This window comes from Leptonychotes weddellii, chromosome 4, assembly GCF_054177405.1.
Source record: "Leptonychotes weddellii isolate Sample4059 chromosome 4, ASM5417740v2, whole genome shotgun sequence".
Classification (NCBI taxonomy): domain Eukaryota; kingdom Metazoa; phylum Chordata; class Mammalia; order Carnivora; family Phocidae; genus Leptonychotes; species Leptonychotes weddellii.
The window spans coordinates 112,151,036-112,169,519 of NC_138372.1; the positions used below are offsets into that span (position 1 = coordinate 112,151,036).

Sequence of the window (18,484 nt, forward strand, 5' to 3'; positions counted from 1 at the left end):
AAAATAAATCTTCTTTAAATAGTTTTTCATTTAATTGAGATAAAAATAAGATACAAGAAACCATTAAGGGACAGTTTAAGTGCTAACCTGGGTGGTGCTAACTCTAAGTATTTTAGGAATTCAGGAAGGAAGATGTCAAGTAGAATGCAAGAGTTGGGAAGACTTCAAGGAGGTGAGATTTTGGGGCACCTGGGTGGCTCAGTTGGTTAAGCGTCCGCCTTCGGCTTAGGGCATGATCTCAGGGTCCTGGGATTGAGCCTCACATCGGGCTCCCTGCTTGGCGGGAAGCCTGCTTTTCCCTCTCCCACTCCCCTGCTTCTGTTCCCTCTCTCGCTGTGTATCTCTCTGCCAAATAAATAAAATCTTAAAAAAAAAAAAAGGTGAGACCTTAGTTGAGCCTCAAGAAAAGGTAAGATTTAGATGACAGGAAGGATGGACATCCTAAACAGGAATGAAAGTAGGAGCAAAGACAGAAGTAGAAATGAATATACATGGAAAACCATGAGAAGACATAGCTGACTGGAGCAAAAATTAGAGTCATTGGGATTAGGATTTGGCAAATTTACAATAAGCCTTGAAGCTCAGGCAAAAAAATTTATAGTTGATTCCTCAGACTGTAGAGAACAGTTGGACTTTATTAGAGTTGTGAAACAGCGAAAATGATTTCTCCAGAAGATAAATTTGTCCATTACACAAAACAGATTGGATGTAGTGTGTCAGAGCCTGGGCTCTCCAGGAGGCTGACCAAGATGAATTTAGTGTGCCATTGTTTACTCAGGAGTGCTCTTCTAGCTCTTCTATTAATACCTGTGGAAGGGAGAAGGAAACAGGATTGAGCAGAGAAAGGAGTCAACCTATGATGCAGGCCCAAAGATAGCCCTACAGTGAGCTCTGGAGTTAAAGAGACCCACCAGAATTGTTTTGCTTTGGACAGAAGTAGACTTTTTTGGTAACACTTGCCCCACTTCTACCTCAGTCATTTGATACGGGCTTTCTTGAGGCATTCCCTAAAGAGGTTGATACCTAGAGGCCAATGCTGACAGCACTCCCAGGAGCTGGGAGCGAATCCTTTCCTGAAGGGGGAGATAGGTGGCACATTACTGTGACTCCATAGGATAAAACCTAGAGAGGGCTACTGAGATTATTAATAATATTATTATCCAGTTCTTAAGGTCTAGAGGGAACTGTGGAGTGTAAGGAGAATAAAGAAGACAGGACATACCTAATACAGGACATATCCAGATCCTTTAAAAGATTGTATTTAGGGGGTGCCTGGGTAGCTCAGTCCGTTAAGTGTCTGCCTTCCGCACAGGTCATGATCCCAGGGTCCTGGGATTGAGCCCCACATCGAGCCCCACATCGAGCCCCACATCGGGCTCCTTGCTCAGTGGGGAGCCTGCTTCTCCCCTGCCTGCTGTCCCCCCTGCTTGTGCTTGCTCTCTGTCTCTCTCTCGTTCTCTCTGTGTCAAATAAATAAATAAATAAATCTTTAAAAAAATAAAAAATAAAAAGTTGTATTTAAAATATAATATTATAGTTAATAGCAACCTTATTATGATTAAATTTTCCTTTCGATTCTAAGTTGAAAAAGCAGAAAACAAACAGGGTAGTGAAAAGTCTGGAAATGATGTCACAAATTAAGGATTTAAGGGACTGGGAATCCTCAGAAAGAAAAAAAGCACAAAGCTCAGAGAAGACAGTGCTAATCATTATGTTGAAGGCTTGTTCTTTCCTGGAAGTCTTAATCTCCAAGGCCCACCTTCATAGTGGTTAACACAGTGCCTCCCACATTGCTAGCGTTCAGCTGTGTTCTTTAAAAGGAAGGAAAAGAAGTAACGTGAAGGCAGGTAGCTCTACGGCCCATGAGAGAAAGTTTTAAGGAAATAAATAGTCAAAGAATTAAAGCTATTCAAAGGGAAATGAACTGCTGGGGGAAGCCTCTCTCCCACTGAAAGGATCTAAGTGAGCCTTTACTCCACTGGAAGCAAAGCCTTGATCCTCATTCAAATATGTTGCACAGAACATTTCTGCACTAAGAGGGAGGAAGAGATTACTCTGGCTAAACTTTAACAATATTTACAAGTATAAGACGATGATTTAAAGTACTCAATGACTTTGAGATGGTCCCAGATATTTAATCAACTTTGATGTAAATAAAATATGCAAACTTTGGATTTTTGTAATAAAGATTTTATAATAAAGTTCGAATTTAAGTTTGAATTTCTTAAGTTTTTCACACTTTTAATTTAGCTGCTGGCTTTTGCAAAGAATTTGAATGTAGAATTCAGTTTGGAGGCAGAAAGAATGATTCATGGCTATTATCTAGCAAGTCGAAGAATCAGAACAGATTCTATAAGTGGATCAAAACTGTCAGCATCTGCATTAAAATACTTGTAGGTATTCAATCTAAAATTTTAAAGCCAGTATTGACTTTTAAATGATGTGTTTAATTAATTTATTTATGTTTCACTTGTTTCTTTCTTTCTTTGATTGCTAGTTGGTTGGTTTATAATTTACCTTACTCCAAAAGATTTTAAGGTGATACAACAATTCCTTTTGTTATATTGTTACATCATTTGAACCTCCAATATTTGTTTTCATGAAATTATTTTTGTATCAGAACCTCTGTATAAAATGTGTCTAAGTAAAGTGCACTGATTTCAAATGCAAATGATTGTTTTTTAAAATATGGCTTTTTTATATTCCAGGTATTTTTTAGACGAACCTAGAAAAAATTATTTTTAAGTACATTGTTCCCTGTACTTTTAAATACTTCAATAGACTCATCTATTATTGTTCTTTGAAAAGTTATTTTTAAAAACTAATTTTTATTATAAAAGTAAAAGATGGACACAGTAAAAGTCCAAAATAATGAGTAAGGTGTCCAGCTAACTCTACCCATTGCTGTCCCACTCTCTAGAGAGATAATCACTGTTAACAGTTTTTGTGTATTTTTCCAAAACTTATCCATTCAAATACTAGCATGTACAAACATATGTAATTTAAATATATGATGTATATTAAATACATACTTTATTTGAATATGCTATATATTTTTAGATGAATATGTTACTTAAACATATTATATGTATAGACGGTCCCCGACTTAGGATTGTTCGACTTATGATTTTTCAACTTCATAATAGTGTGAAAATGTACATGTTCGGTAGAAATCATACTTTGAATTTTGAATTTCTATCTTTTTCCCGGCTAGCAATATGCAGTAGGATACTCTCTCCTACTGGACAATGGGCTGCAGCTCCCAGTCAGCCACAAGATTAAAAGGGTAAACAACTGGTACACGGACACCATTCTGTATCCATGCAGCCATTCTGTGCTTCACTTTCAGTGCAGTATTCAATAAAATATGTGAGATAGTCAACACTTCATTATAAAATTGGCTTTGTTTAGATGATTTTGCCCAACTGTAGGCTAATGTGTTTTCAGCACTTTTAAGGTAGGCTAGGGTAAGCTATGTTTGGTAGATTAGGTGTATTAAATACATTTTTGACATGATATTTTTAGTTTACAGTGGGTTTATTGGGATGTAAACCCATTGTAAGTTGAGAAAGATCTAAATATAAATATATATTCATATGGATAGATCTTTTCCTTCTGCCCAAGTGGAATCATGCATGGTTTACATATTATAATACTATCAGAACATAAGGAATTACCTTATTCTGTTTTAATAGCTGCATTATAGTTTTACTGTGTTCCAGTGTGGCTGTACCATAATTTAAACAGTCCCCTATTGATAAACCATTACTTCTAAATTAATGTGTAATTTCAAACAAATCATGAAGTAGGACCAGGGGTAAAATAATCCATTAAATAAATAAATATCTTGTTATAACTGCAATATAAAATAAGTGAAGGACTGGCAGGAAATGTCAGATAGAGGTCTACAAAAGATAAATATATTTAGTTAACTTTCCTAGCTGTATATTTATCTTCATAGACCTGAAAAAAAGTGCTGAAGATAAGGCAGAAGTCAACTGTGATGTTTTAAAATGGTGAACGGAATTTTGTTATGTTTTCCATTTTCTGAAGGAATATTTAAAATATTCAAATCAGGGGTGCCTGGCTGGCTCAGTTGGTGAACCATGCAACTCTTGTTCTTGGGGTCATGAGTTCAAACCCCACATCGGACATGGAGCCTACTTAAAAAATAATTTTTTTAAACAATAAAATACTCGAATCAATACTCAAATAGTCAAAGCTTTGAAAATCCTATTTTCTTATTTTTTTCTCTGTAGCAAAAAGATATTTAAATTCATATCTCAGTTTACATTTGTTTTTTTGGGTTTTTTTTTTTTTTTAAGATTTTATTCATTTATCTGACAGAGAGAGACACAGTTAGAGAGGGAACACAAGCAGGGGGAGAGGGAGAAGCAGGCTTCCCACCAAGCAGGGAGCCCGACGCAGGGAGCCCGGTGCAGGGCTCAACCTGAGCAGAAGGCAGATGCTTAACAACTGAGCCACCTAGGCGCCCCCTTAGTTTACATTTGACTATATTGATCCAAAAATAAAGCAGAGTTAAATTTAATGTGATAACTCTACTTCTTCCCATTGTAGAAATAAACACTAGAAGTGGAGATGGAGTTTAGGAAATAACAAAGTGAACTCAGAAGAGTCATAAACTTTAAATTTTTCTCCTGCTTCTTCTATAGACAGTTACCTAATAACACCATCCTTGCTTTTCTAGAGTAGAGCTGAATGGTACTCTTTTCTTGCCCTGAAAAGCTTTATACATATTCATTTGGGGTCAACATTTTTAGAAGGAGCTTAGGTGAGGGCATCAGGAACATTATAGTCAAATTTGAAAATAACTCTGGAGAGATCTCCATAGACTCAAAGGATGATCTTGGTCTAACCAAGTATGAATGGATAAGAAAAGGTTGATGTCTTAATATGAAAAAAACTTGAGGTTTCATTCTTTTTATGTTTAATATGGGTAAACAATTTAATATGGCTCTTAATAATACTGTGAATTCAGGTTGTGTTAATAGAATATAGTATCTAGAGTAAAAAAAAAAAATGCTTGTTCTGCCTCACCTCTACATTGTTGGTTAAATCACACCTGTAGTACTATACTGAAAAAGAATATTAACCAAATCTGGTCATGAGGAAAGTAGCCAGAATGGTGAAGGGCCTGAAAATGATGTCTTATGACATATTAAAAGAGCTAGGAATATTTTATCTTAGAGAAAAGAAAATGTAGGGCAATTAGGAAATTTTTCTTTGAATATTTGAAGAGCTGTCATATTTAAGAAGTATTAGGCTTGTTTTATAATCTCAGAAAACAGAACCAGGGACCAGTGGGTAGAAATTTCAGTGAAACCAATTTCAGCTTAAATTTATATAATCTTTGTGGGTGAGGCCCAAAATTTTCAAATGCTTTATTTGAAATCATAATAACTGTGAATTATTATTGTCCCCATTTTATACCTGAGCTTCAAAAAAATCCCAGAAAGTAAATATGAAGTCACACAGCTAGTAAATTCTAAAGACTTAGCCCAGGTTTTCTGATTTCCAAGTTCAGCAATCATTCAAATACATTACATATGCCAAATGAGAGCTTGAGGGAGATTTTTTAGGTAATCAAAAGTTAGTTTAAAAATAAAAGATAAAGGACTGGCTTCCTAGTGAGCCCTAGGAAAAGTTCAAAAGAGACTGGACAATAAGTAGCCTGAGATATTGTAGAGAAAATTCAGTTATCTGATGGGAGTCTGAACTTTAAGGTCTCTTCCAAAACTAAAATTTCAAGATTCTATGAGGACTTTAAATAGATGAAGAACTGGAAGAAAACACCAAAGATATCTATAAGAGATATTTAGTTACGTTAATTTTCCCAACTGTGTATTTATCTGAACAGAACTTGGGGAAGAGGGTGTAGAATAATGAAAATAAAGACAAGTCAGGGTGGAAACCAAGTCTTTGATAACAAGTCAGGATATTTGCTTGTTCTGGAATAGCCTATTGAACTTGGTAGGAAAAACATGCTTTGAAAAGAAACTGAATTTTTTTTAAGTAAAAATATGCTGATCTTTAAGGTATGGCTTATGTACACATATGTCTTGGTTTGTTCCTGCCAAAATATATATTATCTTTATAATATCAACATATTTTGATTAGCATCAGTTTTCTTTTTCAGAGTTTCCCTAGCTGAATCCCATGCTCGACTGAACTTAAGGAATAAAGTGCTTAAAGAAGATGCACTAATTGCAGCCTTATTATTTGAAACATCTCTCACACTGAAATATGGTAATCTATTAATTTGTTTTGTTTTGTTTTAAGATATTATTTATTTATTTGACAGAGAGAGAGATAGCGAGAGCAGGAACACAAGCAGGGGGAGTGGGAGAGGGAGAAGCAGGCTTCCCGCGGAGCAGGGAGCCCGATGTAGGGCTCGATCCCAGGACCCTGGGATCATGACCTAAGCCGAAGGCAGACGCTTAACGGCTGAGTTACCCAGGCACCCCAAATTTGTCAATGGTCACTATAAATAATTATATTTAAATATTCTTAGTCTGTTAAAATAAAATGTTATATATATCTTAAGTATTATTTTAAAGAATAATAAATTTTTATCAGGTAAGGCCTGTTTGAATTTGAACACTTACTGATTGTTTATAGGTAGTATCATCTGTTAAGTTCCTTATGGTGCATGATTGCTTGGATATTTAAACTTCTGCAACACTTATAGAATTCTGAAAAAACATGTACTTAATTCAACACATGAAGTGATTTTAAATTCATCTTCCTTTTAAAATAACATGCAACATTTAATTTCCAAGCAGCCCCCCTCAATGGAGTTAGGCACATAGCCAAAGAAAATGTGATCATCTGGCATCACCACCTTTCTGAATTGCTAGGTATACCAATCATGTGACTATAGCATTTAATTATTTGAAATGAATATGAGTTTATTATGGTTTTGTTAATAAAAACATAAAAGGGCTCTTACAGTAAGAGTAAAGAGAGTTATTCTCACAAAGGTCTTTGTTGAATTGGATGAGACATTAATTTTGATAAAATATTACCATCCTTGAAACCAAACTTTGGTCCCAACCTTGGGACTTAAAGGATGTATTAACACTGACTTTTCTGTGTGTATATGTTCAGTGCTTAAATTTGTCTTAAATTCAATTTATATGGTAATAACTTTTTGCAAAGATTCATTAGAACATTAGAACTTTGTTCTATAATTATCTAAATCAAGCATTCTTAACCTGGGATTCATGAATACGGAGAGAGTTCTAGGGGCTCATGAATCTCTAAATTCTGTAAAAATTTTTGTATGTATGTGCTTTACACCTTTATGCTTACAGAAATGAATGGTAAGTTTTATTAAGTATGTCTTATAGGTTCATGATCTCCAGAAAAAGTTAATTATCATCCTGAATTAATTTTATGTACTAAAAGAGATAAACATTGGTTCCCAACCAATACTAAATAAGAGGAATGATACAAAAATATTTTTATTTTTAATTTGCTTTATCATTTATATTCTTCTTCTTTTTTTAAGATTTTATTTTTTTTAAGTAATCTGTACACCCAGTGTGGGTCCTCAAACTTACAACCCTGAGGTCAAGAGTCCATGTTCTACTGACTGAGCCAGCCATGTGTCCCTATCTTTTACGTTCTTCTTTTTTTTTTTTTTTTTAAAGATTTTATTTATTTATTTGAGAATGAGAGAGAGCACATGAGAGGGGGGAGGGTCAGAGGGAGAAGCAGACTCCCTGCCGAGCAGGGAGCCCGATGCGGGACTCGATCCAGGGATTCCAGGATCATGACCTGAGCCGAAGGCAGTCACTTAACCAACTGAGCCACCCAGGCGCCCCTACGTTCTTCTTATTCTGTACTTAAAAGCATTCTTTCTGGGGCGCCTGGGTGGCTCACTCGTTAAGCGTCTGCCTTTGGCTCAGGTCACGATCTCGGGGTCCTGGGATCAAGCCCCACATCGGGCTCTCTGCTTCTTCCTCTCCCTCTACCTGCCCCCACCCCTGGCTTGTGCTTGCTCGCTCGCTCTTGCTCTTTGTCTCTCTCTCTCAAATAAATAAATAAATTCTTTAAAAAAAAAGACTTAAAAATCAATATGAAGGGGGGGAAATAGGAGGGGGAGATGAACCATGAGAGACTATGGACTGAGAAACAAACTGAGAGTTCTAGAGGGGAGGGGGGTGGGGGATGGGTTAGCCTGGTGATGGGTATTAAAGAGGGCACGTATTGCATGGAGCACTGGGTGTTACACGCAAACAATGAATCATGGAATACTACATCAAAAACTAATGATGTAATGTATGGTGATTAACATAATAAAATAAAAATAAATTAAAAAAAGTAAACTAAAAAAAATCAAATTCATTATGAAAACAAAAAGTAACTAAAGGAAAAAAAATCTTCACAGAGTTTTATTTTCCTCAGCAAATGCTTTCTTAAATGCTTCAAGAAAGTCTTGACAAAATGATTACCAAGTGAAAATTGCCATATTCTACCACAGGAGTCCTTAATATTATAATACCATAGTTTTTAAGTTCAAAGACACACATTTTTGTCTTATTGATATCTAGTTGTCTTTTTTTTTTTTTTTAAGATTTTATTTATTTGAGAGAGAGCGCAGAGGAGGAGGGGAGGAGCAGAGGGAGAGGGAGAAGCAGACTCTCCACTGAGCACGGAACCCTATGCAGGGCTCCATTCAGGGCTTGATCCCAGGACTCTGGGATCATGACCTGAGCTGAAGGCAGACACTTAACCGACTGAGACACCCAGGTACCGCTCTTGTTGTGTCTTAACAATTTCGATGGCATACCATAGTAAAATAGGCAGCAATTTTTCGTTATAGTACATTAAAAAAATGTGTGTTAGTTTTTTATCAAGAATGCTTTCGGGGCACCTGGGTGGCTCAGATGGTTAAGCCTCTGCCTTCAGCTCAGGTCATGATCCCAGGGTCCTGGGATTGAGCCCCACATTGGGCTCCTGGCTCAGCGGGGAGCCTGCTTCTCCCTCTCCCTCTGCTCTCCCCCTGTTCATTCTCTCTCTGTGTCTCAGATGAATAAATAAAATCTTAAAAAAAAAATTAAAAAAAGAATGCTTTTTTTTAAAAAAATATTTTATTTATTTATTTGACAGAGAGAGACACAGCGAGAGAGGGAACACAAGCAGGGGAGTGGGAGAGGGAGAAGCAGGCTTCCCGCCAAGCAGGGAGCCTGATGTGGGGCTCGATCCCAGGACCCTGGGATCATGACCTGAGCCAAAGGCAAACGCTTAACGACTGAGCCACCCAGGCGCCCCAAAAAGATTTTTAAGTCTTTAAGCAAAAAACAATGTTAAACCTCCTTAAATGTTACTTTAAACATAATAAGAAATTGGAAAAAAAGGGGAAAAAAATAACAGCAGGAAATTGATCCCTACTCAGGGACATTTTTCTTGGATACAAAAACCAATAGGTTGGCTCATGAACTAGATTTAGAAGCTGGGGCAGAGGGAAGAATTAAGGAAAACTCCCAAGCTTCTGCCTTGAGCAACTGAGTGGATCATGGTGTCATTTGCCAAGACTAGCAAAAAAAGAGAAAAAGGGTTGGGAGAAAAACCAAATGATAGATATAAGTTTGAGGCATCCTACAGAGATACCAATAGACAGATACAAGAATCGTTTAGATGAGAGTTCTAATTTAGAAATTTAATTTGGGAACCATCAGCACAGAGATGGTACTCATAGCCATGGAATGGATGAAATCACCTAGAGAGAGACTATACTAAGAACTCCAAGGATGGCCCTTGAAGAATTCCAATATTTAGAAATGGGGTTGAGGAGGAGGAACTAACAAAGGAGAGCTGCTACTGAGAAGTAGCAGCTAAAATGTAGAAAGAAAATCACGTGTAGTTATAAAAGATTAGATTTGGCAACCTAGGGGATATAGGTGTCAGTGATCAGAGCTACTTCAGTGGAGTGGGATTTGGGTGGGATAAGAAGTGAGGATATGGAAATAGCACATAGACAACTTTGAGATGTTTGACTATAAAGATGGGGAAGAAAAATAGGGTATTAGCCAGAGAAGGATGTGTGGTCCAAGAAAGGATTTTTTTAAGAAGATTTTATTTATTTGATAGAGAGAGAGGGAGGGAGGAAGGGAGAGGGAGGGAGAGAGAGCAGCAGCAGTAGAGGGAGAGGGAGAAGCAGACTCTGATGCTGGACTCGATCCCAGGACCCTGGGATCATGACCTGAGTCGAAGGCGACGCTTAACCGTTTAACAGCCTCCCAAGGACTTTTTTTTTTTTTAAGAATAAATAGATCTTATGATGTGCAACAGAGAGTAAACTAATGATACTACAGAATCAGGGGAAGATCAAAGGAGTAAAATCCTTTAAAAGGTGAGAGAGGATGGGATCCAGAGCACATGTGTAGGTATTGGCCTCTAATAGAAAAGTCAGTTCATTTTATAGGAGGGAAGACAAATGGATACAGAATCAGGTCTGTCGATTTGGTCATATACTCTACACAAGGTCATCAGCTAAAAACAAAACGTTTGAGGAGAGAATGGAATATAATAGTCACGTTGTGGGGGACAGAAGAACAGTTGTGCTAGACAAACCCAGCAGGGTTGTCTGGCAGTTCAAGTGCCCATCCATTTGAGGTTTCTGATTCATTTAAAGTGAAACCAAGAAATGCCAATTAGGTGATTTTCTGTCTAGCAGCCCGAGTGCAGGCATAAAGCAAACGGGCTCATGCAGAGTTGAGGTTTTGATAGGCGAGTGTGACAGAGTGTTGCAGGGGGCAAGGGAGTTGGGGGACTGGCTTGGGAGAGATTCTTAAATAGGTTAAAAAAGGAAAGTGAATTGAAGGAAGCTGATTAGAAGCCTTGGAGATAAAAGACCTAGAAGCTGGAAGTAGGTAGTGTAGGGAAAGGGGACATTTGAACTAATGGTTTTTAAGTTTTTGGTGATACCAGTTTCCTGTGACCTTACTATGCATAGTGGAGGTAGAAGGGAAAAGGTCAAGACAGGGAGGTCTGGAATTAAACGAGTAATTCACATGGAAATCACTGAATGGCAAGGTATTAGGGAAGAGAAGAAGATTGTGAGCCATGTGCTGAGAACTAGTTGATGACTTTACCATGGAAGGGAAAGGGTAATAAGCCCAGGGCACTGGGCATTAGAGGAAAGATTTTTATTCAGAGGAAAGCAGGGGTGAGAATGGTCTGGTAGCTGCAAGGGGGCAGCAAGTTAGGCACTGTCTCTGTCTTGTGATACTAAGGTATGAGGTGTTTTGAGAAAAAGCAGCTTCACCTGAGAGAGCCACAGGGAAGAAGGCAGTGTTCTCAAGGGACAGCAAAGATTCAGGTAAGATAAAGGGAGTAATAAAGGGAGCAGTGGCAGAAGTCTGAGGCTATGTAAGTATTTACTGAGGACAGACAGATCTAGGAAGAAAGGCACTGTCTGCTTGGCTAGCAACTGTACACCTGGCCAGTCACAGTGTAGGTGCTCATTCATTGAATCAACAATGAAACATACAATGATGTCTTTATCCTCAATCATCCATTTAACCTTCATCAAAGTGTTTCCCTACCTTCTAATACCTTCTCTCCCTACTACTTCCACCTCCTCACATCACTATTCAGGTTCAAAACTGTAATGATTACGTCAAGAGATAAATTTCTGTAGTTTCAAAACTTTAAAATGTAATCAACATATTTCTTCTTGGCGCTGGTAAGTTTGTGCATGTACCAAAACTGTCTCATGAGTCTCAAAAACAGGTCAGCTTTACATGATTATTAATATTCTATTAAGGGATGCCTGAGTCAGTTGGTTAGGTGTCTGCCTTCAGCTCGGGTCATGATCCCAGCTCAATCCCAAGGTCCTGGGATTGAGTCCCACATCAGGCTCCTTGCTCAGCAGGGAGCCTGCTTCTCCCTCTGCCTGCCACTCCCCCCGCTTGTGCTCTCTGACAAATAAAATCTTTATTTAAAAAAAAAGTCCTATTAAATAAGTCAGAACTTAATTTTAAAACCTACTATTTTGTTGAAAATGTGATTTCACATTTAGCATTTTTTTTTTAAGATTTTATTTGACACAGAGAGACACAGTGAGAGAGGGAACACAAGCAGGGGGAGCGGGAGAGGGAGAAGCAGGCTTCCCGCGGAGCAGGGAGCCCGATGCAGGGCTTGATCCCGGGACCCCGGGATCATGACCTGAGCTGAAGGCAGATGCTTAACGACTGAGCCACCCAGGCGCCCCACACATTTAGCATTTTAAGTAATTCTCATTTACACTTTTTTCCTTCTTTACTTAGGGGCCACTGTATTTTGTGTTGCTCCAAATGCAGTATTTCCATTTGAATTGTATAACGAAGAATATTTAGAGCAAAGGGATATCTATTTGACTCAGTGCCAACAGCAGCTCCAACAGTTTATTGCCACATATGGACCTGGGACAACTCTTTTCACTAGTGATGAATAGCCAATCTGAGGACACTATTTTCTTCATATTTAAGTTAAATGTGATTTTGAAGTAATGCTTCAGGTAGTACTGTGTACAGTAGTATGTTAGAACGCTATCCTGAATGTATGAAATATGGTCTCAGGATGAAAGATTTACAAACTAAGCAATGTAAAATATCACTTTTGTGTAGTTCCCACTATTTGTCACAAGATGGCAACAACACTTTAAATGAGAACATTTACCTACAAATAATTTTAAACCATTTTTCTTGCACCTGTGAACCTGACAAATGGCAACAGCAATTTCTTTTAACAGAAGCCTCAAATTTAAGGAGCTTTCATACTTTATTATATAGTGTTATGTCCATTATATCATTTTGGAAGCCCTAATTATGGAGTAAGGGAAAGCTTGTATATTTCCCATTTTCTAAGCCAGGTTAAATGGAAAAAAAAAAAAGGAATTTAAATCAAATCAAAGAGCAAGAATTGGCTCTTTAAACCTAATTGGTTACAGGAAAGGTACCAAAAGGTGAAGAAACCAATTTGCAAACCCACTTTGTTTTTGGAGGGAAAAGATCTACTCTGAAAGGTGGGGCAGGGGGTGGGTTGGGGAGAGTAAGACTGAGAAAATATACTTAACTTGTAAAATCCCCAAATCCTTTTCATTTTCCAAAGCTTGAGAGAAATTCTAAAATAAATAAATCTTACTAAAAGGAAAATGTCATCACAAAATTGCCACCTATTTTACCCAGATACTACCATGCTGATTCTTTGGAAACTGGTACCTCATGGAGCTTAACCATCTCTCTATGGACCTTTGACATATCATTCAAAAATAGTGAATATTCACTAGTCCCAGACACTTGCATTCAGAAAGCAAAGCTAGTTTTTTAAAAACAATTTACTTATTACAGTTCTGTAATTCTAGTCAAGACCTTACTTTGTGGCTTCTTTGTTGCTGTATAGGTTTTGTACTGTTTGACTTGCCATAGTGAAATTGTAACTTGGATAAAGGCAGGTAATTGATATGCTGTGGGACTCAACAGGGGAAAAGCAAGATTTACCTAAGTCTCCAGTTAGGAATTCAGTTTTAGAATTTTTTCTTTAAGATTTGAGAGAGAGCACAAAAGGTGAGAGGGAGCAGCAGACTCCCCGCTGAGCAGAGAGCAGCTCCATCCCAGGACCCTGGGATCATAACCTGAACTGAAGGCAGACACTTAACCGACTGAGCCACCCAGGCAGCCCCTAGTTTTAGAATTCTTGTAAATCCTCAAGTCCTGGACAGACTGGACTGTCCAGTCACTATTTTCCTTCAGGTAACATTATTTGTACTAGGACCTGAATTACTTTTTTTCCCAGAGCAATTGTTTAAAAAAATTTTTTATTATCATTTAAGATTCATTCATGAGAGCAAGCGAGGGAGGGGGAGCAGAGGGAGAGGAAAGAAACCTAAGCATACTCAAAGCTCAGTGCAGAGCCTGACGATGGGCTTCATCTCACAACCTGAGCAGAAACCAAGTGTCAGATACCCAACTAACTGCACCATCTAGGCACCCCAGGATTACTTTTTTATTCAAAGGTAAAAAAGAATAAAATAAGACTTAAATTTTAAACAAACTGTAGGTCACAGGTGAAATCTTTACTTGTAAGAGAGAATTCATTAAGGTGTTTAGGAGATTACAAATACTTATTTTTTAGGTATACCTCCATGGTTTTCTAGTTTGCTGAAATCCCCTAAGGCAAGAAAGGGCATCGGTTCACAAATGAGCTAGTTATTGACAAGAACATACTATACTTAAAGTATGTTAAAAACAAGTCTGATGGGGTGCCTGGGTGGCTCAGTTGTTAAGCATCTGCCTTCAGCTCAGGTCACTGATCCCAGGGTCCTGGGATCGAGCCCCACATCAGGCTCCCTGCTCGGCGGGAAGCCTGCTTCTCCCTCTCCCACTCCCCCTGCTTGTGTTCCTGCTCTATCTCTGTCATATATAAAATCTTAAAAAACAAAACAAAACCAAGTCTGACTAGTGATTATGAAAATGGAACTGTTTAAACATTTGATATTTTTTAAAGATAATAGACTTTACTTGCCTAGCAATTACAAGTACTCCAACATGTATTTTTCTACATAATTTATTGTGAGGTGATCAATGTTAAATAAAATATTAATCTTCATCTGTTTCATGTCTTCTTGACCAATTCTTTTTTCCTTCCAATTGCATGCCTCTAGGAAAAAAAAAAAAAAAATTAGAAACCAACAGTGAAAACCATTCCCTAGTCAAAAATCAAAAAGAAATCATAGTCCTGACACACACAGGCAATTTAACAGGAAATGGCCCTAGCCCTCTGGAGTTTCAGATACTTTCAAATTATTAATAGCTGTGATTACTTGACAAATCATAATTACTTACTTGAGGCAATGAATTTTAACCACGACAGTTTTGCACTTGAATATTCATCTGCAGCTACCTATATGCTGAAAAGAATATTTCACCCATTTTAATTAAAAATTGCATTATACTTGTGTAATTAACATAAACAATATAGGTTACTGGCATCTCAGTCTTAAAATTATTTCTTCAAAGAAACCCTCAGCTGGGTAAACGGCAAAAAGTAATTTAAGTCATCATTGTGCCAGTTTTTACCCTATGTCAAAAATGTATTAAACATTTTTGGTACTGCTCTTCATGAACAGTACCACAAATACATAAAAAAGCACAACATTAACTTTTGGTACCTCATTACATGCAGTTGTGCTCCTAGTGGTTTTACCAGAGCCATCCTGTGAGCAGTTTCTGGAAAACATCAGGACAACCTTCATTCATCTTCACCTCATAGGCTCTATTGCACCTGGAAATTAAAATATTTAAAATTCTCATTTGTACTTGCATCTGTTTGTTTGGCATCTTTTATGTAGGAATGGTCCAGTAAGACTTCTTCCTTCTCATCAGGAACCATAAACATAATATTTGCAACCTTCCTGACTCCCAACTAACTTTTTAATAAAAACTAAACATTAAGGCCATGTACTGGAAAAATTTTTCTATTGTTTAACACATCTCTAATGAACAAAGTACTTTCTGCTTAATTTTTTTTGGTAGTCAAAGCAGATAAACCCCAAACTTAAAATGTCTATAATGATTTGAGCATATTAGTACTTTTGACTGTTTAGGCCCTAATAATTCCATAAATGATCTTTCCAAGCTGGAAATGGGTTTATTAGCATGAATAGGAAAAACAGTGGATACATATGATGTTCTTTACTGGGGCAGTATCGATTTTAAGACATGATGGTCCTAATGAGTACTCTAGCCATTGCTTTTCTGTCTCCAAGCTTGACAAGGATGAGATAGGAATCAGGTTAAAGGTTAGGTATATAAAAACAAGTGTGCAGACCTCCAACTAAAGCATCACAATGGCAAATCTAATATAGTTTTAGAGCAGATACATTATGTTGGCATCATTATTGGACAGTCTTGTGGAATTAAGTCCCAGGTTGCCTGAAAGCACACTTAGGTAGTGCAAAGGGAATAGCCAGGGCCACAGATCATATCCCGCAGCACCCCAGGAGGATAAATCACTGAATCAGACAGCTACTGGAAATGATTTATGAAGACACATCAAATGTTGGACCTTGCGAAACAATTTATCATTTTCAAGTCTGGAAATAATTTCACATAATCAATATCAGAAACACAAACTATTAGTTATGAATAATTCCAACTGGAAAATTTCAGTAAGGAGATTGATGGGAACTACTGAAAACTACATGCATAATCCCATTTCTGTAAAGCCTACAAGCATGTTTAGGGGTACATTATTTGGAATAAAACTGCTATCCATCCCACTTAGCTCAAAAAGCTAAGAGACATGGATACAAAAGCCCAGATGATAGGCACCTCAGGATGGAAGGCAGGAGAATGGGACACGGAAGAAATAAGATGCCACTGTATTGATAAAATCACCGTTCTTAAATGGTTTGGTGGGCTCTGTATTTATTATGCTTCAGGAATTACCTACATTATTTTTACCAAACATTTAGTTTGTAAAATTAAAAAAAAAAAATCCCAATATTTACCAATAAAAAGGATTCAAGCCCCTCAGGCCTCAAAATAATGACTAATACCAAATATACACTATTTTCAGGGGCGCCTGGGTGGCTCAGTCGTTAAGCGTCTGCTTCGGCTCAGGTCACGATCCCCGGGTCCTGGGATCCAGCCCCGCATTGGGCTCCCTGCTCGGAGTGATGCCTGCTTCTCCCTCTCCCACTCCCCCCTGCTTGTGTTCACTCTTTCGCTGTGTCTCTGTCAAATAAATAAAACCCAAAAAAACAAAAAAACCAAAACCTACTTTCAGCCATTACAGTTGCCTTGTTGTCAGCAACATATTTGGGGAAGGGAACAAAAAAAATCACAGGATTATACCAAGTCTCATCGGTGAAGTATTCATTAATAACTTGTTTTTGAATAGGCAGTGGTTTTTTCCAGTCTCCCAGCTGTTGACCAGTTTCTTCCGTATTATGTTCAGAAATACACATCTCTATATAAACGCAAACATCTAAGGATAAAGCAGGCATTTATGGCCTGGGGGTAGAGGAGGGGCGGGAATCTATACAGTACCTATTGTTCTCCAACTTCAATACCACTCAGAGCATATTTACAAAGGAAGACTCACAAATGCGACAAATTAACTCTACTAAACCCCTACCAGAACTGTTACTAAACTGCTGTTAACAAGTTTAAAAGCCAATCACAAAGTACAGTTAAGTAAAGGTTGTCTTAACATCCTAGAGATAATCCCTTCCCCATTTTACAAAATGCTCCCTTACTAAGGGTAAATACGCAGCCCATTTAGGGGACCTTAAAACCTTCCAGGCCGCGGGCGCCTGGGTGGCTCAGTTAGTTAAGCAACTGCCTTCGGCTCAGGTCATGATCCTGGAGTCCCTGGATCGAGTCCCGCATCGGGCTCCCTGCTCAGCAGGGAGCCTGCTTCTCCCTCTGACCCTCCCCCCTCTCATGTGCTCTCTGTCTCTCTCATTCTCTCTGTCTCAAATAAATAAATAAAATCTTTAAAAAAAAAAAACCTTCCAGGCCGCACTCAAGGCTTTGCTGGGGATATAAAACGGCTTCGGAAAAGGGCGGGGAGGAGCACCAAACCCACCCGCCGTACCCTCCAACCGCCTCGGAACCACCTGAATCTGAGAAGGCCCTTTATTATTTTTGAGCTTAGAAGAGTTGAAGCCAGGGTCTACTTAAAGAGAAGGGTCAGGTTAAGAGTAGCGGCTGGTTACTCAAAAAAAATGCGACTGAGCCAACGACCCGGAAGTAAGCTCCGGCCCCGTCAACTGGGGCGGCGGGGGGGAAGAAAAAGGGGACGGTTGCCTCCCGGGCAGACCTCGCGGCCGTGCAGACCACTCGGCTGCGCTCGGACAAGGGTCGGAGGCCCAGGGCGCGGGCACCCAAGGGCAGAAGGCCCGAGGCGGGCACGGGTTCCGGAACGGAATCAGGCTCCCGGCAGGAACAGGGGGAACTAAGTAAGACCGCGAGGACTCCCACCTCGAAGAGCCCAGCGACTGGCCCGCACACCCCGCCGCCCGGCCCGCCTGGCTGACGGCGCTCCACGCACCCTCATCCTTCGCTGGCCGCGCGGAAAAGAAAGCACAGCTTCTTCCGCTGGGCGTTTGGCGCTCCGGGCCCCGCCTCTTCCGGGTCTTGGCCCCGCCCTTGCCCGGGGTTGGGGCGTTCGCCCGGCGGCGGAGAGCCGGCTGAGAGCTAGAGCGGGTGGTCGGGGTTGCGGTCCCAGCATCTCGCCCAACTTGTGGCGCCGCCGGGAGGTCTGGCATCTCGGCCTGCGGTGGAGTGCCGCAACGTAAGTTCCTATTGGCGGGGGCCGTTTGGAACTCCGTAGAGGCTTTCAAGGCTCACGAGGACTTCACCTAGAGCCATTCACTGAGTATGCAAATGTTTAATCTCCTAGTTTGTAATGGACCGAAGAGAGCGGAAAATGCTCCAAAAACGAAGGGTCTCCCATTCCTAGTACACTA

At 39.1% G+C, this 18,484-nt stretch overlaps 1 protein-coding gene, 2 long non-coding RNA genes and 1 other non-coding gene across 5 annotated transcripts in view; 1 reads left to right on the forward strand and 3 right to left on the reverse strand.

Annotated features, from left to right (window-relative positions):
• The window catches only part of MCMDC2 (minichromosome maintenance domain containing 2), a 31,857-nt gene extending 18,909 nt beyond the window's left edge, over positions 1-12,948 (forward strand). Inside the window, exons 12-14 of the mRNA XM_031029351.2 lie at positions 2,251-2,393; positions 6,158-6,267; positions 12,297-12,948. Coding sequence (XP_030885211.1) covers positions 2,251-2,393; positions 6,158-6,267; positions 12,297-12,463 — 420 coding nt within the window. The 3' untranslated portion in view covers positions 12,464-12,948. The remainder of the gene's footprint in view (positions 1-2,250; positions 2,394-6,157; positions 6,268-12,296) is intronic.
• LOC102743074 (uncharacterized) lies at positions 616-18,198 on the reverse strand. Of its 2 annotated transcripts, none has more exons than XR_434225.3 (5): positions 18,067-18,198; positions 15,179-15,291; positions 14,853-14,917; positions 14,533-14,667; positions 616-807 (listed from the first exon to the last, which is right to left on the reverse strand). It is a non-coding gene; the product is annotated as an uncharacterized LOC102743074 (long non-coding RNA). The 2 variants fall into 2 exon arrangements; XR_004076086.2 differs by having other exon boundaries at positions 17,997-18,144.
• Positions 14,992-15,080, reverse strand: LOC115941321 (small nucleolar RNA SNORD87). Its single transcript, XR_004076088.1, has one exon. It is a non-coding gene; the product is annotated as a small nucleolar RNA SNORD87 (small nucleolar RNA).
• LOC145720913 (uncharacterized) lies at positions 15,777-17,990 on the reverse strand. The gene is made up of 2 exons (XR_014144217.1): positions 17,525-17,990; positions 15,777-17,308 (listed from the first exon to the last, which is right to left on the reverse strand). It is a non-coding gene; the product is annotated as an uncharacterized LOC145720913 (long non-coding RNA).
• Positions 18,199-18,484: the final 286 nt, after the last annotated feature.